The sequence below is a fragment of the Vulpes vulpes genome, chromosome 1, assembly GCF_048418805.1.
Source record: "Vulpes vulpes isolate BD-2025 chromosome 1, VulVul3, whole genome shotgun sequence".
NCBI lineage: Eukaryota > Metazoa > Chordata > Mammalia > Carnivora > Canidae > Vulpes > Vulpes vulpes.
This window is the reverse complement of record NC_132780.1, coordinates 121,949,088-121,974,420: the sequence shown is the minus strand read 5'-3', so window position 1 is coordinate 121,974,420 and position 25,333 is coordinate 121,949,088. Positions and strand designations below refer to the sequence as shown.

The 25,333-nt window shown below is 33.5% G+C and overlaps 1 protein-coding gene across 11 annotated transcripts in view; it reads right to left on the bottom strand.

The window, feature by feature from the left end:
- The window catches only part of STXBP5L (syntaxin binding protein 5L), a 389,595-nt gene that overhangs the window by 156,303 nt on the left and 207,959 nt on the right, over window positions 1–25,333 (bottom strand). For all 11 annotated transcript variants that reach the window (XM_025990142.2, XM_072724595.1, XM_025990141.2 and 8 more), the window contains exons 10-12: window positions 17,452–17,530; window positions 11,574–11,728; window positions 6,408–6,480 (exon numbers count right to left, since the gene is read on the bottom strand). In XM_025990142.2, coding sequence (XP_025845927.1) covers window positions 6,408–6,480; window positions 11,574–11,728; window positions 17,452–17,530 — 307 coding nt within the window. The remainder of the gene's footprint in view (window positions 1–6,407; window positions 6,481–11,573; window positions 11,729–17,451; window positions 17,531–25,333) is intronic.

Sequence of the window (25,333 nt, the reverse complement as noted above, 5' to 3'; positions counted from 1 at the left end):
GGAAGGGAAAATCAATAATATAGAGGTGACAGAACGTACAAAACTTCTGCATGGGCCTAGAGTATAGAATGATGGAAAAATCAGAAACAGAATAGGATCCTGAGCTCACTTTGTCCCATGGACATACCAAGATAACAACTACATCTGTGCAACTAACTCTGAAAATGATCTAATAAAGACTGGCAGAATAGACTTTCCATAGTTAATTGTAGAGAAGAGGCCATACTGAAGAAGAGGGGCAGAGATATGTTGAGAACCAAACCCCTGGTAATACTAAACACAAATGAAGGGGATACCAAAAGCATGGGGAAGGAAGATTAGATCCCATATAAGACATCCCAGGCACTGGGGTTCCACTCTGGGAAGAAGAATCTCCATTTACACAGGGCTTTAAGAACCAGTGGAGCTTAACTCAGGAAAGCCAGAGGGAGATAGGAAACTGAATCTCTGCCCTTAAAGATCCAGCATAATAAACAACCCCAAATGAGACACAGCACAGAAGCAGTAGTTTGAAATTTTACTAATCTCAGAATATGCATGGAGAGGCAGAGATCTTCAGGGTTTTCTCCAAGAACAAATGTTAGTGGATGTCTTTTTTCTTCCCATCCCCCAGCCTAGATAGCTGGACACTTGCAAACCAGCCCTAACACTCTCCACCTATCTTACTAGCACTGTGTGCCATACCCCATCCAACCCACCTGCCTCTGCAGACATCCCTACAAAGCAGCTCCTACCAATTACATCCTGCAATCTTCCCTGGTAGGGATCAGTGCCACTCTAAAATGACTCCTGCCCTGGAGAGAGGAAGAGATAACTCCACACAGCAGCATACCTACAATTCCAGCAACTAAGCCTTTTAGCAGCTATGCAGAGAGAGAGAGAAAGAGAGAAAGAGCGCCCTACTGGTCAGTATGCCCACAGTTATGATAAAGAGGCTGACTGCAAATACCTAATCTAGTTCCTGACCCCACCCATCAATAAAAGCCTCTGTGGACCAAACAGAGAGAAAGCCCTGCCATTGGCTGTGCCTCTGCAGAGGTTAATTGTAGACAGCTACCCTTACTACTGCCCCACCCAGCTACAAGCCCATAGAGACTGTAGGCCTCTCAGCAGCACAGGGACCAAACCCTATCCAGTGCACCCAAAGCAGGCAAAGTGGATCATTGCAGCTCACTGGGCTGAGGGAAGATGCTGCTCAGCCATAAACTAGGGTGCACACAGCCCCTAGAGATTACACCCAAGGAGAACCTAGCTCTAGTGACTAGGGGTAATATCACTAAAGGGCACCACAGGACTGCTTCTTCTATACAAGGCTGCTATTTTCAAGACCAGGTGATATAACTGACCTTCCTAACAGAGTAAAACAAGCACAGAGTTAGACAAAATGAGACAGAACAAAATGAAAGAACAGAATCACAGCAAAAGACCTAAGCAAAGCAAAGAGATAAGCAGTATGCCTGATAAAAATGCAAAGTGATGGTTATAAAGATACTCACTGGACTTCAGAAGAGAATGGATGAATTTAGTGAGAACTTCAATAAAGAGATAGAAAATATAAAACAGATCAAGGCAGAGATGAAAAATTCAATAACCAAAATAAAAACACACAAGAGGGAATAAACAGCATACTAGGGTAGGCAGAAGAATGGACAAGTAATCTGGAAGACAGGATATTGGAAAGCAAGCAACCAATCAAGAATAATAAAAAATGAGAATAGGTTAAGGGAACTCAGTGACATCATCAAGAGTATTAACATCATATTATAGGGATCCCAAAAGAAAAGAGAAGGAGGCATTACAACTTATTTGAAGAAATAATAGCTAAAAACTTCCCTAATCTGGGGAAGGAAACAGACATCTAGATACAGGAATCACAGAGAGCCCCTAACAATATTAAACCAAAAATGTCCACACCAAGATATGTAATAATCAAAATGGCAAAAAGTAATGATGGTATTTTAAAATCAGCAAAAGGGGAAAAAAGTTACATAAAGGGAAATCCAATAGGCTATCAGCTGATTTTTCAGCAGAAATTTTTTAGACCAGAAGAGAGTGGCATGATTAGTAAAAAAACATGCAACCAAAATACTCTATCCAGTTAAATTACCATTCAGAACAGGAGAGTAAAAAGTTTCCCAAACAAAAGTTAAAAGAGGTCATTACCACTAAACCAGCCTTATAATAAATGTTAAAGGGAATTCTTTGAGTGGAAAGAAAAGTCCATAACTAGAAGAAAATTATGAAAGGGAGAAAGTTCATGGATGAAAGTAAACATTTAATGAAGGTAGTAGATTAATCACTTATACAGCCATTATGGAGGTTAAAACACAAAAACAGATAATTATATCTAACAAAACCATTCAAGGTATACACAGAATAAAAATATGTAAATTATGACATCATATACAAAAACATGGAAACAGAGTAGAAATTTAATGCTTTTAGAATGCATTTGAACTTAAGTGACCATAAAGTTAATATAGACAACTATACTCATAAGATGTTATATATGAACCTACTGGTAACCACAAATCAAAAACCTACACAAAATAAATAGAAAGTAATCCAAGCATAACACTAAAGAAAGCCATCAAATCACAAGAGAAAAGAGTGAGAGAAAAAAGGGACAGAGAAGAAAGGGACAGAGAAGAACTACAAAAACAATTAGAAAACAATTTACTTTAAAGGGACTAAATGTTCCAATCATAGACATAGAATGACTGAATGGTTAATACACAAGGCACATCTATATGCTGCTTATAAGAGACTCATGTCAGACCTAAAGACACACACAGACTGAGAACAGGGGTAGCAATACTTAGACAAAAAAGACTTTTAAACAAAGACTAATGAGAAACAAAGAAAGACAATACATAATGATAAAGGGAACATCTAAGAAGATGATATAACAATTTTAAATACCTATGCACCCAAATTGGAGCACCCAAATACATAAAGCACATATTAAGAAACATAAAGGGAAAAATTGACAGTCATACAATAACAGTAGGAGACTTTAATACCTCACATATCAATGGACAGATCATCTAGCCAGAAAATCTAAAGGAAATAGTGCCTCTGAATGACATAACAGACCAGATGTATACAGATATATACATATCATTTCATCTAAAAACAACAGAATACACATTCTTTTCAATTGTACATGGAATCTCCAAGATAGATCATGTTAGGTCACAAAACAAGTCTCAATAAGTTTAAGAAGACTAATATATCAAACATCTTTTCTAAACACAATGGTATGAAAATGAAAATCAATTGTAAGAAAATCTGGAAAGAACACAAACACATGAAGGCTATACACCATGCTACTAACCAAGAAGTCAAAGAGGAAATAAAAAAAATACATGGAGACAAAGGAGAATAAAAACACAATAGTCCAAAATCTTTGGGACACAGCAAAAGCAGTTTTAAGAGAAGTTTATAGCAATACGGACCTACTTCAAGAGATGAAAATCCTTAAACAACCTAACCTTATAGTTAAAGGAGCCAGAAAAAGCTGAAAGCCAGAAAGAAGAAAGGACATAATAATGATTAGAGAGAAATAAATAAAATAAGAGATTAAAAAACACACACAAAGAAAAAGTCAATGAAACCAGGAGCTGGTTCTTTAAAAGGATAAACAAAACTGATAAACTTTTAACCAGACTCATCAAGGAAAAAAGACAACAACTCAAAATCAGCAATGAAGAAAACAACCAACACCACAGAAATACAAAGGATTATAAGAATATTATGAAGAATTATATGCCAACAAATTGGACAACCTAGAAAAAATGAATAAATCCTAGAAACATAATTCTCTACAACTAATTTAGGAAGATCAAAAATTTGAACGGAACTGTTACTAGTAATGGAGTTGAATCAGCAATCAAACACTCTAAACAAACCAAAGTCCAAGACCAGATGGCTACACAGGCAAATTCTACCAAACATTTAAAGAAGAGTTAAATATTTTTTCTTAAATGATTCTAAAAAATAGAGGAATGAAAACTCCAAATTCATTCTATAAGGTCAGCATTACTATGATACCAAAAGTAGACAAAGAGTACAAAAAAAAAAATGTATAGGCCACCATGTGGGACTGAATCCCACAACCCTGAGATCACAAACTGAGCCAAAACCAAGAGTTGGATGCTTAACTGACTGCACCACTCAAGCGCCACCCAAAGCAATCTTGAGAAGAACAAAACTGTACATATCTCATCAACTCCAGATTTCAAGATATACTACAAAGCTGTAATAATCAAAACAGTATGGTACTGGCAATCAAAACAAAACAAAACAGATACATAACACAAGTCCAACAGAACAGAAATAGGATGCCCAGAAATAAACCCATGCTTCTATGATTGACTAATCTACAATAAAGGAGGTAAGAATATGCAATGTGAAAAGACAGTCTCTTAAAAAACGGTGCTAAGAAAACTGGACAGCTACACGTAAAAGAGTGAAATTAGACCACTTTCTTATACCACACACACAAATTCAAAGACCTAACTAAATGTGAAACCTGGAACAAAAACCTTTGGAATAAAACATAACCAGTAATTTCTCTGACATCTGCTATAGAACAGTTTTATAGATATATCTCCTCCAGCAAGGGAAATAAAAGCAAAAATAAACTATTGGGACTACACCAACATAAAACCTTTTGCACAGTGAAAGAAACAATCAACAAGATGTCAAGATAACTTACTGAATGGGAGAAGATATTTGCAAGTGATGTATCTGATAAAAGGTTAATATCCAAAAATATTTAAATAACTTACACAAATTAACACGAAAAAAACCCCAAAATAATAAAAATGTGCAGAGAACTTGAAGATCTTTTTCCAAAGAAGATATACAAATAGCCAACAGACACATGATAAAATGTCCAATATCACAAATCAGTAGGGAAACGCAAATGAAAACTACAATGAGATGTCATCTTACACTTGTCAGGATGACTAGAATAAAAAAGACAAGAAACAACAAAGTTGTCAAGGATGTGGAGGAAAAGAGACCCTAGTGCACTGTTGGTGGGAATATAAATTGGTGCAGGCACCATGGAAAACAGTATGGAGGTTTTTAAAAGTATTAAAAATAGAAATACCATCTGATCTAGTAGTCATACTATCAGGTACTTACCCAAAGAAAACAAAAACACTAATTCAAAAAGATAAATGCACCACTATGTTTATTGCAGCATTATTTCCAATATCCAAGATATAGAAGCAGCTTAAACATCCATTGATAGATTAATGGATAAAGAAGATCAATTGATCAATCGATCAATAGATACTGGAATATTACTCAGCCATAAAAACTAATGAGATATTGCCATTTTTAACAACATGGATGGGACTGGAGGGTATTATTCTAAGTGAAATAAGTCAGACAGAAAAATACCATGTAATTTCATTTACATGTGGAATCTAACAAACAAAACAAGTAAACAAAGAAAAACAAAGATTCATAAATACAAAGAACAAGCTGGTGATTGCCAAAGAGACAAAATGGGCTGGTGATGAAATAAAGGGGGTTAGGAGCTACAAACTTTCAGTTATGAAATACATAAGTTATGGAGATGAAAAGTACAGCATAGAAATACAGTGAATAGCACTGTAATAATATTGTAATGCAACAGATGGTAATTACACTTATTGTGATGAACACTGAGTATTGTATAGAATTGTTGAATCAATATGTTGTACATCTGAAACTAGTATAACATTATCTGTTAAATATACTTCAATTAAAAAAGAAAAAAGTGAGGGGAAATCAGTTCATGCCTATCATCATTTACTATGAAAATGTGCAGCAAGAAGACAGTGTTCATCAATTTTATCTGATTTTACTGTTCACGTAATGGAGCTGAGAGTGCCACTTTAACAGCAATATTTTATATTTGTTTCATTGCCTACAACATAATGAAAAATAAAAAAGTGAAAGACTTCCATCTTCTCTACCCTTGAGATCCTGCTCTTCTGTATTGTTGCTGCAATAGTCCAATAATACTTTTCTAATGTGCCATTTTCCTTTAGTCAATAGTCTAGCAGATGGCCATGTAGTACACCATAAAAATTTTCATAACAATTGTGTTTGCTTAGGTTAACGGCAGAAATGATATCCATTTTATGTATCCTCAGACTCTAAATGCATCTTTCCAAACAACAGGTGTTGCCTTTAAAATGTGTTACAATTGTGTGTGTTTCCTAAACTCTTTTGGTTTAGTTTTTATTATTAAACCAATTACATTTCTAAAATTCTAGCCTAACAATGTTCCACATAAAGAATATTTACCATCTAACATATACTAATGTCAATTCTCTATAACATCTTCCTACATTTTAGTTGTAATGAGTATAAAAATAGTGTTAATCTGTGAATGAATAACTTACTTGCTTTGTGTCAGATCAACTACAATGAGATCTTTCTCCAGAAGTACTACAACAGCATAAGGTTCTTGAAATTCTACAAGTAAAAAATAAAAAGTGGAAGTTTTCATATTTTATAAAGTCACCAAACTTTCATTTCCTTTATCTCCTCACAAAACTTATTTAAATTATTTCAGAAGACCAAAATATGAACCAAAATAAGAAAAACAAAGAGCACTTTCAAAAAATATTGTGTTTTTCAGACTTTAAGATCATTACTGGGAATATGAAAATGAGAAGTTGCATAGGCATAGAGTTAAACATTTCTCAATAATCATGAGGTGGTAATAGCAGTAGATTATTTGAAGACAGTGTTATCTCTATCTCACAAACATTTATCTTATTCCATAACCTTCCATTTTAGATCTGATTTCATGCGTACAAGGAGTTGTTCTAAGAAAATAGTTCTGCCTTCCCGATGAGAGCAACACTCCTTATACTAAAAAATGTAATTTCAATTCAGTGTGATTTAACATGTATTTAAAGATATGTGCCTAAGAGTATATACCTCAAAATGGCAGGGAATCTGAGGATAGTCTAGGATTTTCAAGTTCCTAAATCTAAACCCCCCCCCCCCCCACTTCCTCCTTTCAATGTGTTCCACCAACTATTCTCAAAACAAAGGAAAGGATACGTGGAAAATAAAATTGACAATGTCCTTATTTTCATGGAGTTTACATTCTAGGGCTTTGTAGGGATGTATACAAACCATGAAGGAGTAAACAAGATAAATTCAGAAAATAATGTGAGCTATGAAAAAAAAATGTCAAGGGTAATGGTATAAGAAATGACTTGTGGTTAGTTGGAGAGCACTAATTTAGTTATTGTGGTCAGGGAAGACATTGCTTTCCATCTATGATAGTGACAAATAAAGGAAAGGCATAAAGTGTTCTCAATTTAAAGAAAAAAGTATTTACAAAAATGTCTTACATATATGATATTTGGTTCGCAGTAGCTAGAACAGGTATTGCTATTTTTCATTTCATAGAGAAAACTGAAGTCCTAAGAGGTTATGAGATTGGCACAAATTTGCAAAGCTAGTTTACTGAAAAGGCTGGAACTATAGCCCAGGCCTTCTGATTCTAAATTCCCATGTATTTTCATTATACTAGTAGTTTCTACTAGCTACTTAAAAAGTATTTAATCCTAACCTCAACGGTCATTTGGCAGGAATTTTATTCAGGATATTCAAGTCTTAGGGGGAAACTGGAAGAGAGTCCTTCACAGGCCTTTATAGTCTTGAGGAGCTATAGAACCTATTCATATTTACAAGTCACATGCCATGAGAGAAAAACTGGAAACAGAAGCCCCAAAACTGAGGAGTATACCCTTGTTTGGGTGCACATTTATAGGACAGTATGCAGTCTTCATACTATTTGCCATTCAATCTGTTCTTGAATTGAGGCTTCCTCTATTTTTCTTACAGCTGTTTTAAGTTTTCAACATTATTTTAGTACTTTTGAATTTAGGGGTTTTAGGGTTAAAAAATGGTTGTGTTTTGTTTGTTTGGTTTGTTTTTCAGTTGAAAGAACACTGGAGTTCTATAGTACTATTCATTTGTCTTCTTTTTAAGACAGTCATTGATTGGGAAGCAACTGCTACAAAAATAAAATAGTTGAGACACTGGCATGAATGAGAAAAATTCATAATCATTTTAGGTAGTTATATCTATTTTATCACTTTAGGTAGGCATATCAGTTTTAGTTGTTTCTTTTCAAATAATAAAAACTGGTGGCAAAAGTTTCACCTTTGTAGAAGTACTTGGTGTACTGTAGTAACCTCTGAATAAAAAGATTTCCTTAGGAGTCAGTATTAGGTTCAATTTTGTATCTATTATTTATTAACAGTTTGAATGGGGAAATTCATTAACTTATTAGCTCAATTAAATTCAATTTATTTATTTATTGATATGGCAAAATAACTACCTTAGACTATTATGAAGATTAGATGTATATGAAGATGTTCAATGCAAAGCCTAACACATAGTACATGATCAGTAGATGCCAATAGAATCACTTCCTCTATTAGATTGGTTTATTTTTGAGCAGGCCCAGTCTTTTAACCCTAGCCCCCAACAGGTAAAAAGCTCATCATAATTACTATTACTCTGAAGAGAAATGCATTAGTTGCTTATGCTTGTAGAGGACCAGATACTGTTAAATGTAAATGTGAAATTGACGAATTCTGAGTATAGTTGCTTAGTTACTCTGAGCAATACCCCTGAGATGAGAAATTTCTGCTCTTTGAAAAACAAGTTGAATTGAATTGTCAGATATCACAAATGGTTTATCAATATTAAAAACTGTTAGTAAATTTATTTTGTTTAACATATATGTAAAATTTATCACTATGTGACTGTAAAAAAGAATGAAGTTCCATATTTGCTAATATGGAATCATAATCAAAATACACTAAGTGAAAAAAAGGTATAATATGGAATAGCACATAGAATACGCTGTCATTTGTACAAAAAAGAGATAATGCATACATAGATAAATACACATGGGCAAAAACTTTCTGGGAGAATACATAAGAAACTTAGAAATAGTCATTTCTGGAAGGTTAGTAAGTTTTCATTATACACTAATGTGCATTGTAGGGTCTTTTCTGTCATTTTCATGTATTAGTGATTTAACCAGAAATATTAATAAAATATATTTTGCTGAGTAAGGTTAAAATATTTCCCTTAGCTCCTGACAAATAAAAATTCCATCCTCATTACCACTACTCTGAAAGACAAAGACATATCTGTTGCTTGGAAGTGATTAGACATAATTTACTTAATATTATTAGAAATTATCCTAACATCTCTACTGATGTGCAGAAATTTACATACACACACATAAAATGTGTGGTTGCAGAGTTCAAACACTGTCAGTCTCTATTACTGGCACATACATTTATCTCTAAGGTCTTTAATAGGAGGCATTTTCCTAAATCTTAAATCCTTTTGGTCTTCTGTTTGTTCTTTCTCCCTTTGTTCTTTTATCATGCATTCTCACGACTCTAAAGAACATCTATATTCTGATAAGTCATAAATAAATATTAAAAAACATTTCCTTTTCTTTTTCTGCTAAGCAACTCTACTGACTTATAACAGACTTATCTTTCTCTCTTTCCAAAAACTGTTAATGCATATAAAACTACTACTTTTTGAAAAAAAATTATTTATTTGAGAGAGAAGAGAGAGTGAGCATAAGTAGGGGGAGGGGACAGAGGGAAAAAGAAAAGCAGGCTCCCCCCTGAGCAGGGGCTCAGATGCAGGGCTTCATCTCAGGACCCCTAGATCATGATCTCAGCCTAAAGCAGACACTTAACCAACTGAGCCATCACTGAAACCACTACTCTTAAAATGTTACCTTTGACTCATCTATCATCTATCATGCCACTCTCTATGACATTGGTGACCAAATTCAGTGGGTTTCCTCTTCCATTCCTTCAGGCACCACTGTGTTTCAGATCTTGACCATTTTAATGAACATTGTCATAAAAACTGCCCAGCTAGAATCTGGAATTTAAGATTTCAGTATCCTATATGCCCAACCCATATACTCCTTTTTTGGCCAATTTTACTAAAAACATTGTTTTCCTCCATCTCAATATTTTCTCAAAACTTCTCTGTAGCTTGCTATTTCCAAATACCTTTAAAAGGCTTTCAATTTTTTCTCTAAGTTGATCTCACTCTAGCAAACCTTATAAATTCTAAAACCTTTATTCAATATCCTTTTCATGTGCCAAGTCATTTTCAAAGTTTATCTAAAGCCTACTTTTTCCATGAGGCTTTGCAAGAATATTTCAGCTATTGACTATCTGACTAGCCTTTAAATTAGTACACCATTTAAACTTTGACCCATAACTCAACACTTAAGTGTTATATTTTTAAAACTTAAGTCTTAATTATTTCCCTCATCCAACTAGATTTTATGTGATTTGACATCAGAGATCACTTTCATGCTTCGTCTGTATTCTCAATAAGTCTTTGTAATACTGAGGCCATAGAAGCATCTAATAAATATTTGTTGATTCGTTAACAACACAGATAACTTGTCTGTCTCAGCAATTCTGGAAATAAAGTGCCACATTGACTGTTATTGCATGTCAATTTATCCTATCTTTAAATATGAAACTAAAGAATTTAAAGCAAATTAATACAATTGTAATAAAGCAATTTATAGATCTTCATAGTTATAAAATATGTTCATTTTGTCCTTCTAATAATCATGTGGGGTTAATATTATTATTCTATTTCTAAAAATGATAACTCTAACTCATAAAAGTAAAATGACTTACCCTAGCTAGTGAATGACAAACATAAATCATAAAACCAAATATTGTATCTCCAAGTCTAGTGTTCTTTCTCTTATATGTTTCTTCTTGAAATTGTAGTTATATATCTATATACACATATATTATGTTGTTTTAATCATAAACTCATTTCGCTTATGTTTCACCCTTCTCAATTTTTAGATTTCATTAAAATATTTTATTATTATTAGATTTCATCATACAGTTTTTTTCATCATACAGTTTGTACATAAGTTTAATTTTTATGTTTATAAAAAGCCTTTATATTCAGGATGCATCCCTCTTCCCAAATGCCCTTCTAATTATTCTCAAAATTAAAATAAATCACTAACCACACATCAGCAATCCTAGAGTAATCAGAGGTGCTGCAGTTGCATCTGAAGCAAAGCCAGATGTGAAACAGATGCACTACCACCAGAGTTACAGATCACTGATATCAGGTAAGTGCTTTAACTTTGATTAGTGTTGGAATGGGATGGGTGGAGCTGGTCTAGGAGAGGCTATTAGGAGACCTCAGTTTCCCCAAGTGATTTCACCCTGGACCCCTATCGGACCCTCCCAGCTCAGCTTCCACCATCCTTATCAAAGTTTAAAGCACTTACCTGATATAAAAACCTGAAACTCCAGCACCGCTGTACTACATCTGTCTTACTTCCAGTTTGTCAAGTAGGTACAGTTGCGGAACTTGCTCCAGCACCTGTAGCTCACAATGTTGTACCACAGTGGATGTCAGCTGCCAAAACTAAAAATATTTAAGCTTAATTTTATTAGGAACTTGCTTCAAAAATGAATTTTAACATTAGTATTTTCATTTCTGTTACTTACCATTTGGATAGGGTGTTTCACATAAAGTAAGAAATTCAACAATAGGATGATCCATTTCAAGCACTGTAATTGCTTTTCCATGCATGATGGTTAAACTTGGTCTTCTGCAAGCTTTGTCATAGGACAATCCACCAGAAAATATTATGAATGGTTCACTATATAGAAAAAAAAGTTATGAGATTGAGAATCCTGTAAGATGATACAATATCATAGAACTGAGTTGATGAACAATAAGTTTGGTGGGGATTATATACAATGCAGTTTGACAGCAAACATTTTTCCTGGCCCAAAATATCTCACCCAAAAGCCTTACTATTCTACCATTTCCCTTTTTCTGGATGTGAATTCTCACCATTAAAATTACTAATGGGGATGCCTGGGTGGCTCAGTGGTTGAGCATCTGCCTTTGGCTCAGGGCATCATCCCAAGATCCAGGATCGAGTCCTGCATTGGGCTCCTTGTAGGGAGACTGTTTCTCCCTCCCCAATAGTAAAATTACTAATGAATCAGTCAAAAGGTGATAAGGTGTGTTGGGGGAAGGTAGAGAAGTTGGAGGGAGGTAGAGGTGCTCATTGACTCAAAAGGATATCTTCACAGTATTAGTTAATTTCCAAAACTCTATCACTACAATTAGAATATTAAGCTATGTTAGTCTATCATATTAACCATTTGGCATGTGGGATAAAAGAAGAAAATTCTAATATAAAATTAAATGTGACAATAGCAAGCTTAGAGTGGTAAAAGGTAACATGAAAATTCTATATAAGGGAGTTTTTGTGGGAAAACAGTTATGATAAAAAGATGGAGAAAACCAAGAAGAGTAAATGTGATCTTACAAATTTTACTTAGGGTCTCAGTCAGGTCTTTTTTTAAAGATTTTATTTATTTATTCATGAGAGACACACAGAGAGAGGTAGATATATAGGCAGAGGGAGAAGCAGGCTCCCCAAGCGGGAGCCCGATGTGGCACTCGATCCCAGGACCCCAGGATCATGACCTGAGCCAAAGGCAGATGCTGAACCACAGAGCCACCCACATGCCCAGGTCAGCTGGTTCTATTTAGCTAATAAAACTAAACCAAATATTTTAGGCTCTGTTTTTGCTAGATACAATTAGATAAATACAATGGGGCTGAGGTGACTATAAAATATTATATCTGTCATAAAGTTATGAAATAGTGTCATAATTTTTCACTTTTCTCAAATTAATACCTGTATCTCTACTTTATGTATATAAAATATGCTAATGAAGTATTTTCTTTTTTTTTTTTAAAGATTTTATTTATTTATTCATGAGAGCCACACAGAGAAAGGCAGAGAGAGAAGCAGGCTCCTCGCAGGGAGCCGGATGTGGGACTTGATCCCCGACCCGGGGATCACGACCTGAGCCCCAGGCAGATGCTCAACCGTTGAGCCACCCAGGTGCCCCGCTAATGAAGTATTTTCAATAAGCAAATATCAAACTGAAAATATCCTTCTCTAAAAATTATTTTTAAAAAGGACTACTTATTTTACCAAATTCTTTGAGAAAATATGCTTCTCTAAATGATTCATTTCTATCTATTCACTGAAGAATATACTAGTTTCTAAAATCACTCAATAAATTTTCCTTTTTCTTTCATTTTGTACTGTACATAGAACCAAGCATTATCAATGAGGCATTTGCTAATCTTAGGCTGACTATATAACAAGAAAAAAAGAGATTTTACAAAACTTCTATTAAAACCTACACATAAAATGTCTATACTGATTTTATTTTCCTTGAGTCCTATATAAGTTGATGTTAGTCTTGCTTCAGTAATTTGGCATAAATTACCAACCTAGTAATAGTAGGTTTTGAGCAGCAAGCTTTTTCCTGTTTATATTAAGATTTCTCCAGACTTAAAAGTCATTTCTAATGAAATGAATAAGTATTTTTGCACCTTTTCTGCTTTTATTAGGACTCTGCATCAGAAAACACTGTGTCTGAAGATATTAACTGATTTATGTGCACTCTCTGTAAACCAGTGAATAACTAAACAAAAAGTTATTTCCTCAGGAAAATGCTCAGGAAACCACTCATGAATAACTGCATTACAAACTTAATTATAACATTAAATCCTCATAAGTATAATCCTCATTTTATTAATGAAGTTAAATAACAACTAAGCAGAAAAACCCAAAAGAAAACAGATCTCCCAGATTTTGAAGTCTATTCTCTTAAAGAGTGGTCCGTACTGCCTATAGCAGATGACTCTGGGATTAATGTAGGTAAACTTGTTCAGAGCTATGTAGTGACAGGATAAAAATTCAAATCCAGTGCTCACGTACATGTTTTTCACTTCTAGCCTAATGTGGAAAAAACTTTAGAAACTAATATTTCTAAAACTGTGGAAAACAACAAATGTTCTGGAAAAAAAAGTTTTTAATTTAAAATTTGACAAACACTAGGTCATATAGCAAAGATTCTAAGAAACTATACAGTAAATAGTCCTGTTTACTTTTATATAATCCAGAATTTCCCATATCTCTCAAATGCATTTGATTACAGATTCCTATTTTTTTCCATGAATACAGTTAGTGATCAAAGAGACATAATTTGGTAAATGCTATATCACACACAAAACTGCCTCCTTGACTATTTAGTACAAGTGTATGCTGGTATACTGATCAGATGGACTATTACAAAATAAATAAATATGATGAAAAATGTCTTCATACATGAAAAAACATTAATACAAACAAAATTATTGACAACAACTTGGATAAATCCCAAAGGCATTATGCTGAGTGAAAGAAGCTAGGATCAAAAGATTATAATATATAACTTCATTTATATGACATCTTAAAAAGGCAAAACTACAGTGATGGAGAACAAATCAATGGTTGTCAGGGGTTAGAACTGGAGAAAAGTGTGACTATAAGGAACAGCGGGAGAGAATTGTGGGGATATGGAAATACTCTGTAATCTTATTGTGGTGGTGATTTCAGACATTTATACATATTTCAAAATCCACAGTATCGTACAACCAAAAGAAAAAAAGTACTGTATAATTTGTAAAATAAGTATAGTATAGAAAAAGCATTAAAATTTTGTCTCAATGAAGGCAACAAGATTAAGCAATAAATTGGGCAACATAATATAATATATTAAAATAACATTTGTGGAGTATTTATGATGTTCTGTGTATTGTGTGAAGAATGCTTACTTGCATTATTGTATTTAATCTTTATGATATCTCAATGAGAAAACTATTATTATCATTTAACAGATGGTTATACTGAGGCCTGGAGAACTTTATGCATGAAGTCTATCAATAAGTGGCCATGATAGAAATTAAAAATCAGCAGAAAGTAATTTTTATTAACCACAGAGAACTTGATAATGTTAGTGGTAGCAGGTAGAGATCATTATTCCTTTTTGAAGAGGATACATTTATTAAGCCTAGAGACCATAGTGGGTGGGGTGCCAATAAGCAATTTGGTGACTGGGGACCAATGATTCCTAAGCAGAATTGTTGTTCCTCCCTAGAAATTTAAAGCCAGCTTGTGAATGGCTGATCTAAGATAAACTAAGAAGAAAACATACCCCTTGCATCTGCTACCTATGGAATCCTTTAAGACACTCTATTGCTGCTGCATATTTGGTAGAGTTCTTCTTAAAGTTCTTGCTCCTGCCACAGACATCCCAATGTTTGACTTCACAAAGTTTCTACTGTGTACTAGTTGAAGCAGAAATATAGCTATTTATTTTTAGTTCCAGGCTATGGCCTATTTTGCTGTCACAGTACCTTTCAGTACTCTTAACTTTGGTGCTCCTCTGCTGTTTAGTTTCCTTGTGTTCTAAGCTGTGAAAACTACTGCTTTTTTTTTTTTTTTTTTTTTTTGAAAACTACTGCTTTTAGAGGTGACTTTTCTAATCTATTGGTAATCTAAACAAACACAATGTACTAAAGTGCACAGTAAATGGGATGAAGGTAATTATGATCAATAATACATAATTATTTCACATTAGAAATCTAAAGAATTATTTCTACACAAAGTTGGGTTACCAATTACTAGAGTAAATCATTAAATTAAGATCAGTGGAATAATTTTCACAATGTGAAATACCATGGCTTTAATAATGACAATAATGATAACTTCTTTTTATCAAGAAATCCACTATGTACCACTCATCAAAGTTATGATATTACAAACTCCATAATTTCATTTATTCTTTACAAACATCACGATGAGATAGGTATAGTTAATGAGGAAATTAAAGTCTAAAAGAGTTCATTAAAAATTTCAAGGTCACATAGCTGTCTTATCCCTTATGCCAAGGATCTTGATCATTATTTTTACACTGCCTCGACCTGAATTCTTGATTCTGAAAGTGTTTTCTTTTAACCTGCATCCTTTCCTTACTTTGTGTGCCACAATCCTATTATCCCTTATGCCTCATCTCAGATACACCCTTCCCAAAAAGAAACTTACTTCACTGTTCTCTTCCCCTATCTAGTCTCAGTTAGGTGTCTTTTTGTTGTGCTCTCATAGCATATCTCTATAAAAGCACCTCACATGTTACATGGAAACCACTAGTTTATGGCCTTACTTCTCCTACTAGATAATCATAGATTCAAAAGCAGGGAGTATTCTCTTTCATTTTAGTAAACCAAACAAGTTGTACAGTGTGTACAATGTAGTAATAACTAATAATATATGTACATAACAATATATGTATATAATATATGTAAAATGTTTCCATATATAGCATGTATATAAGACATATGTAAAATGTTTCCATCTATAATAATTAAATTTAAAGTGATTAAAAAAATAAATAAAAAATAAAGTGTTTTTTTTTTAATAAAGTGTTTTAATACTTTAACTATAGTTGTACAAAACTGTGGTCATTTTTACTACTTATGATACATAGTAACATTCAGCTGTTACTAAAGAAGTATTGATCTACTGTGTGTGTGTATACATACACATAAATATGTATATATAAACTATTGTAAAAATATATACATAAAAATATGTCTATATATTTAACTATATACCATATTTGATAGTTTATATATATAAACTCATTAAAAATGGCCATAATTTTATACTATTAAATCTTTCAAAGAGCAAGTGTAAACAAACATTTAATGTATCTATAATACTGAGAATACACTCCAGTATGAGCATGTAAGTAATACAAAGTAGAATTATCCAATTTAGAGTTAAAATAAAATTAAGGTTTAGGCAAGATTTATAATTATGGTAATTCAGATGAGAATATTGCCACTAATAATTAGTGATTAGTGATTATTAATCACTAATAATTATTGTAAGTAAAAAGAAAATTCTTGATTTATAGGATAAGGCTTCTATATATACATGATAAAATTTTATTCTATATTATTATTTAATTTAGTTTTCTGTTTCTTAAAATTTAGTACTTTTTTATTATGCTATATACATAACTCTTTATCTTTCCACCCAACTATAATCTTTCCAAGTTCATAATGTAAAACCCTAGAGTACAAAGACTTGGGAATGTTTTAATTCTTTTATGTGCAATACCAATAGGTATGCTTCTGCTTAATAATACTGAATAATTGCTACTTAAATATGCATGGCCCAAAAGTCCTAATTTGTTAAAATGAAGGTACATAATATTCATCTGAATATTCATTGAAAGTTAAAATACTTAATAATCGCTATTGAAATACTCATAATAATAATATCATAGATACTCCTATTAAGCAATAAAAAAGCTATTATCAATGAAGAGGATTTAGCCAATTAATATACTTATATAATTATATGAAACTTTTAATAATACATAAACATTAAAGGCTATTTGCCTTGCTTGTCTGTTTCTTATATATTTTCCCATATCCCTCAAAGTAAAAAATGCATACCTGTTTCTACAGGTCTTGTATTCTACTTTAAGAATTGGTTTACAAGATTCAGATTTTCTTCCTTCTCTTTGACTTTTTCCTAAAGAAAGAAAAAGGATTTTGTTAAATCACATTTAAATTCTACACATTCATGACAATTTCAAAAGTTTGACTAAAAGAGTCTAGAGAAAAAAAATAAGGTAATTATGTTTTTCATAATAGGATAAATACAATTCTTTGCATCCAAATATTTGTTGAATTTGTAAACATTTTTTGAATCCTAATAATTGACTGCTAGGTAAGTAATAAAATTATTTGTAAATCTATCATATCTATATTGTTTTATATTCTCCATATATAAATCTAGTCTCATATAAACTTATTTTAATCTTTTGAATTTTAAGATTACTTTAGAATTAAAGACACATACACATACATACTTACTGCATAATGAAATATATTATTATGAAAATCCATACTAGGCCCATTATAGATTTTATCTATAATACAAGAAAACTCTTTTCACATGTAGCAAGATTTGCCATTTAAAACTTATGATAGACTATCAAAATCATTGTATTTTTATCAAATTAATTTAAGGGAAAATCCTTTAGACAATAAAACACAGATGGTACGTTTCAATAATATACTATATTTGCATAAAATGTTTTCTTATAGGGAAAGGTTTATGTTGTTTAGACTCCATGGATTTGGAAAAGTGATCAAAAAGAGTAGGAAAAGGCACTTGACGGGATGAGCACTGGGTGTTTTTCTGTATGTTGGTAAATTGAACACCAATAAAAATTAATTTAAAAAAAAAACAACAACAAAACAAAACAAAACAAAAAAAAAAACAAAAAGAGTAGGAAAAGGAAGTAAAGCTACGCTACTTCTGCATATAACATATTTCTAGTTATGATTTTACTTATAATTCTATGTCTCATTTTGATAAAATTTATGTTTTTGAGATGTTTGTTTCTTTTTTATTTCAATAAGTACCCTTATGTATTCTTGTATTGTTACAGCTGTTTATAGACACAGATACCTATTATTGTAGACAGACATCTATGTGCATTTATGTTTAAAATTTCAGGATAGCTTCAGAATGGCACAGTCATAATCCAAATAGAATGTCGATATAGTTTTATTTAATTTGCTTAAAAAGCAGGGTGTCAGTATATTAAATACCTTATTTGCTCCATGACATGCTTTCTGAATTTGCTTTCTCTTTCTTTTACTCTATGTCAGCAAAAGAAGCAATCAATAAAATGTTGGTCATAATCATTCACATTGTAAAAAAGATTTAAAAGTATATGTATTATATATAAAAAGAAATTGAATTGCTGATATTATATGTAGATGATGATTCAGCCTTACAAAGAAAGAACTTTGGTTCAGGGACACTCTGAACAGTGTTCTTGGAGTAAGAAACAGCTGGTTGGTGATTACTGATTTGGGTAATATGTGGGAACAGAGAAATGAAGGAAATAATACAGCAAGAAAATAGATCCATTCTCCTCAGTTTATATTTTTTTCATTCATTGCTTCTCTAATCATTGTCAAGTCATTAACCAAATCAAAATAGTATATTTGCTGTTGTTTATACATACATGTCTGTGTAAATAATTATAATTTTTCAATCAATACACATTAGTATTATGCACTGATTTCAGTAAAAAGGAATAATATCTAAATTAATTAATAATTTACTTCAATTTCCAACTCCAATAATTTTTGGCTGAGGTTTTCAACTTGATTATGTTCATTACCTGTTAGTAATTGAAATATACTTATAGGTCATACTGTAAAAAACTGTTATCAGAAATTGCATTTATTGCTATTCTTTATGTTCAAAGTGCTACACTAAATGGCAGGGTAAAAAGAAATAACTGACCAGCAGGAAACTTAAAATTTACTAATTTAAGCAAAGCAAGTATAAAACTGACAATATGAGGTACCATAAACATGTGATTCACCTGCGGTGTTGAGAATAATAGGAGTACACAAAGTAGAAGTTAAGAATATTATGGTTTCACTTTATGATAGAAGAATTTCCAGATTTTTGTAGATTACTTTCTAGAAGCTAGATTAAGCATTAAAAGATAGAACTTGGGAGTTCTGGTCCAAGATGGTAACATAGGAAGACATTGAACTCACTCCCTCCATAGACAAACCAAATCTACACCTACTTATAGAGCAATTCTTCCCGAAGAAGAACTGAGAGCCAATTAAACAGTTACCACTATTTATGATTCCCCACTCCACCTTAGCTCATGCCAGCTCTTGATGACCTGGGCCACAGAAAAAAGCCACTACTATTTAAAAGAACAAATACTATATAATAGGTCAACCCCTAGAACTCCACCAAATGGTAAGGGAGCTGCTGAAACTCTCTCTGGGCTGGCAAGCACCATGGTTTAAATTCTTGTCTCCATCTTGATGGCATGGACAAAAGCCAGGATCCAGATACCCTAGCAAGCCTACTACCTCAATGACCCTGGGCCCCTAGCCTATACCAGGCCCAGCCATCCCATCAAGATAGCCCCAGTGCAGTGCACAATCAGAACACTCCTGGTCAGTGCTCACTAAATCCTTTGCCAAAGTGACGACACATGTGCAAAGCACTCCAGAACATTCCAGGCCCACATAATGTTGACTCCAAACAATTCACTAGGCACCCCTTGCATGGAGCACCTCAGAAACCCCTAGTCCATGCTACTTTGGCTCCAGGTACTCCATTAGGGCTTTGTTTACATGGCGTACACTGGGAAACCCTGGCTTACACTCTGCCTCACTTCCAGCCTCCCACCAAGGCTCCCCCTGTGTAAATCATTCTGGGATACCCAACTTGGACCAATTTCAGCTTTAGCCATCCTGCCAGAGTACCCCCCTACCCTGCATCCATTTCAGCTTTAACTATCCTGCTTGGGTGCTCTGTGTGGAGAGCCCCAGGACATCCCAGCTTGTACCAACTTTAGCTTCAGTCATCCATACTCCATGCCCCAATACAGTATATACCCACTTTATCTTCAGCTGTCCTGACAGGGCACTCTGTGTGGACAGCCGTAGGACCACCCTGGCCAACACCCATTTCAGTTTCAGAGAGTTCCCAGCACAGAATGCTCCAGGACCCATAGTACAGAAAAACCACAGCTCCAGCAAGCTAACCAAAGTCACCAGGCATGTGCAATCTACACAAGGGATAACAGTATGTAAGATCATTCCTTTAAATTTAGCAGTAACTGTTCCAACCAACTTATAGAAATAAAGAAAACCTAGCAAAAAAAGTCAAGCAAAATGAGGAGACAGATGGAATATGTTCCAAGTGAAGGAATAAATCAAAACCTCAGAAAAAGAACTAAATGAAACAAAGGAAAAATCTACTTGACAGAGTTCAAAATAATGGTCATAAAGATGTTCACTGGACTGGAGAGAAGAGTGGATGAACTCAGTGAGAACTTTAACATGAGATTCAATATATAAAAAAATCATCATTAGAGTTGAAGAATACCATAACTGAAATGAAAAATCCACTAGAGGGAATCAACAGTAGAATAGAAGGTGCATAAGTGATCTGAAAGACAGAGGAATAGAAAGTACCCAACCTGAACAGTGAAAAGAAGAAAAAATAATTGTAAGGAATAAGGATAGGTTAAGGAATACCTTGGATATCAAGCAAACATTCTCATTATAGGCATCTCAGAAGGAGAAGAGAGAGAAAGGGGTACAAAAGTTATTTGAAAAAAAAATAACTGAAAACCTTAATAACCTGGAGAAGGAAGCAGACATCCAGGTTCAGGAAGCAGAGTTCCAAACAAGATTAATCTAAGGAGGTTATCTATCAAAATACTAGAGAAGAACACAGGCAGCAACCTCTTTGACCTTAACCATAGCAAATTCTTACTAGACACATCTCCAGAAGCAAGGAAACAAAAGCAAAAATAAACTATGGGTACTTTATCAAGATAAAAATATTCTGCACAGTGAAGGAAACAATCAACAATACTAAAAGACAACCTATGGAATGAGAGAAGATATTTGCAAATGACATATCTGATAAAGGATTAGAATCCAAAATCTATAAAGAACTTATCAAACTCAACACCCTCGAAACAAGTAATCTAGTTAAGAAATGGGCAAAAGACATGAATAGACATTTTTCCAAAAAAGTTATCCAGATGGCGAACAGACACATGAAAAGATGCTCAACATCACTCATTATCAGGGAAATACAAATCAAAACCACAGTGAGATACCACCTCACATGTGTCAGAATGGCTAAAATTAACAGCACAGGAAACAACAGACGGCGAGGATGTGGAAATAGGGGAATCTTCTTTTACTCTTGATGGGAATACAAACTGGTGCAGCCACTGTGGTAAGCACTATGGAGGCTCCTCAAAAAGTTAAAAACAGAATTACCCTATGACCTACTAGATTTATCCAAAGAACACAAAAATACTGATTCAAAGGGACACATGCACCCTGATTTTAATAGCAACATTATCAACAATAGTCAAATTATGGAAAGAGCCCAAAAGAGAGGGAGGAGGGTAAAGCAAGCCATAAGAGACTCTAAACTATAGAGAAGAACAAACCAAAGTTGATGAGGGAGGTGGGTGGGGGACGGGCTAGATGGGTGATGTGCATTGAGGAGGGCACTTGTGATGAGCAATGAGTGTTTTATGTAAGTGATGAATTACTAAATTCTACACCTATAACCAATCTTACCATATGTTAATGAACTAGAATTTAAATAAAAATTGAAATAAAAAAGGAAAAAGACTAAAGATAGAGAGTTTTTAAAGCAGCAAGAGAGAAGCAACTAGTTATATACAAGGGAAGCCCCATAAAGCCATGAAATGATTTTTCAGCAGAAACTTTGCAGACCAGAAGAGAATGGCATGACACAATTCAAAGTGCTCAAAAGAAAAAACCTACAATCAAGAATACTCTATCCAGCAAGGTTATCATTCACAATTGAAGGTGAAATAAAGAATTTCTCAAAGAAAAAAAGGGTCATTATCACTAAAGTGGCCTTGCAATAAATGTTAAAAGAACTTCTCTAAGTGGAAAAGAAAGTGTCATAACTAGAAGTAAAAAAAAAAATCACAAAAGAAAAAAGAAGTCATGAGTAAAACCAAGCATACAGTAAGGGTAGTAGGGCAATCACTTATAAAGCTAGTTTGAAGGTTAAAAGAAAAAAGTAATACAGTTAAGTATATCTAAAAAATTAGTTAAGGGATACAAATAATAAAAAGATGTAATTATGATAACATATACATAAAACATGAAGGAAGAAATAAAGTTCTTTTAGAATGTATTCACACATAAATGACCATCAAATCAATATAGACTTCTATATACTTATAACGTTATATGTGAAACTCATGGTAACCACAAGCCAAAAACCTATGACACACACAAAATATAAAGAGAAAGAAAACCAATCATCACACTAAAGAAAGATATTGATTACAAAGGAGCAAGAGAAAAAGAAAGGAATAGAAAACTACAAAACCACTAGAAAATGCAAAAGCATATACCTATCAATAATTACTATAAGTGTAAAATGGCTTAATGTTCTCATCAAAAGACACACGGTGGTAGAATCAATAAAAATACAAGATCAATCCACTTACATGCTGCCTATCAAAGACTCACTTCAGACCTAAAGATACATACAGACTGAATGTGAAAGGATGAAAAAAGATACTTGAAGCAAATCAAAGTGAAAAAAAAATGGGGTAGCAATACTTATACCAAACAAAATAGACTTTAAAACAAAAACTGTAACAAAAGACATGGAAGGGACTACACAATGAAAAAGGGTTAATACAAGAGGATATAACAATTGTAAATATCTATGTAGCCAACATTGAAATACATGAAACAAAATATTAACATACAATGGGAGAAATTAACAGTAATAAAATAGTAGAGGTCTATAAAACACCACATATCAATCGATAGATTAGGCAGAAAATCAATAAGGAAATAGTGTCTTTGAATGACTTAACAGAAATATACAGATCATTCCATCCAAACAGAACTGAATACACATTCTTTTCAAGTGTACATGAAACATTTTCCAGGATGGGTGTCACATGTTAGGCCCCAAGACAAGGCTCAGTAAATTTAAAAGCATTGAAATCATTTCAAACTTTTTTTTAAGATTTTATTTATTTATTCATGAGAGACACATAGAGAGAAAGAGAGGCACAGACACAGGCAGAGGGAGAAGCAGGCTCCATTCAGGGATCCCAATGTGGGACTCTATTCCGGGTGTCCAGGAGCACACCGGGAAGCTGAAGGCGGGGCTAAACCACTGAGCCACCTAGGCTGCCCTCAAACATCTTTTTTGACCACAACAGCATGAAATTACAAAACAGTGACAAGAAAAAAAATAGAAAAACCCAAACACAAGGAGGCCAACCAACATGCTACTAACAATCAATAGGTCAATGAAGAAATCAAATAAAATATTAAAAAATATATGGGGCGCCAGAGTGGCTCAGTTGGTTAAGCAACAGGCTCTTGATTTTGGCTCAGGTCATGATCTCAGGGTCATGAGATAGGTCCTCAAATTGGGCTGCATGCTGGGCGTGGAGCCTACTTTGGATTCTCAGTCTCCCTCTGCCTCTGCCCCCCCCCCATTCACGCTTGCTCTCTCTCTTAAAAAAAAAATGGAGGGGAATAAAAATGAAAACACAGTAAGTCTAAATCTTTGATGCAGTGAAAACAGTTCTAGGCAGGACATTTAGAGTGATACAGGCCTGCCTCAAGAAACAAAAATAATCTCAAATAATCTAACCATACACCTAAAAGGACTAAAAAATAAGAACAAAGCTCAGAGTTAGTAGAAGGAAAAAAAATAATAAAGATAACAGCAGATATAAATGACTAAAAAATCAACAGAAAAATCAATGAAACTAAAAGTTATTTCTTTGAAAAAATAAACTAAATTGATAAACCTTTAGCCAGACTCATCAAAAGCAAAAAAAGAGTGGACCCAAATAAACAAAGTCTTAAAGCCAAGGAGTAACAGCTGACATTGAAGAAATATAGAGGATTATAAGAAACGACTACAAAAATTATATGTCAACAAGTGGACAATCTGGAAGACATGAATAAATTCCGAAAAATTGTAGAAACTTACAAAATTGAATCAGGAAGAAATAGAAAATCTAAACAGGTCAATTATAAGTAATGAAATTCAACAGGTAATCAAAAAACTTCCAACAAAAAAAATGCACATCCAGATTGAGTCACAGGTGAATTCTACCAAACATCTGAAGAAGAGTTAATGTATATTCTTTTCGAACTATTCCAAAATATAAAAGAAAAAGGAAAGCTTCTGAATATACTGTCTGAGGTCAACAATATCCTGATAACAAAACCAGACAAAAAAACTACAAAAAAGGAAAACTATAGGGCAAGATCCCTGATTAACACAGATGCATAACTCTCAAAAAATATTGGCAAACTGCATTCAACAATATATTAAAAGGATCATTCACTATAATAAAGTGGAGTTTATTCCAGAGATGTAAGGATGGTTCAATATTTGCAAATCACTTGGGACGCCTGAGTGACTCAGTGGTTTAGCGCCTCCCTTCTGCCCAGGGCGTGATCCTAGAGTCCCGGAATCAAGTTCTGCATCAGGCTCCCTGCATGGAGCCTGCTTCTCCCTCTGCCTGTGTCTCTGCCTCTCTGTCTCTCATGAATAATAAATTTTAAAAAATCTAAAAAAAAAAAAATGCAAATCACTCAACGTGATAAATCACATTAGCAAAATGAAAGATAAAAATGATATGATCATCTCAATAGATGCGCAAAAAGTATTTGATAAAATTCAACATACATTCGCTATGAAAACTCTTTAACAAAAATGAATTTAGAG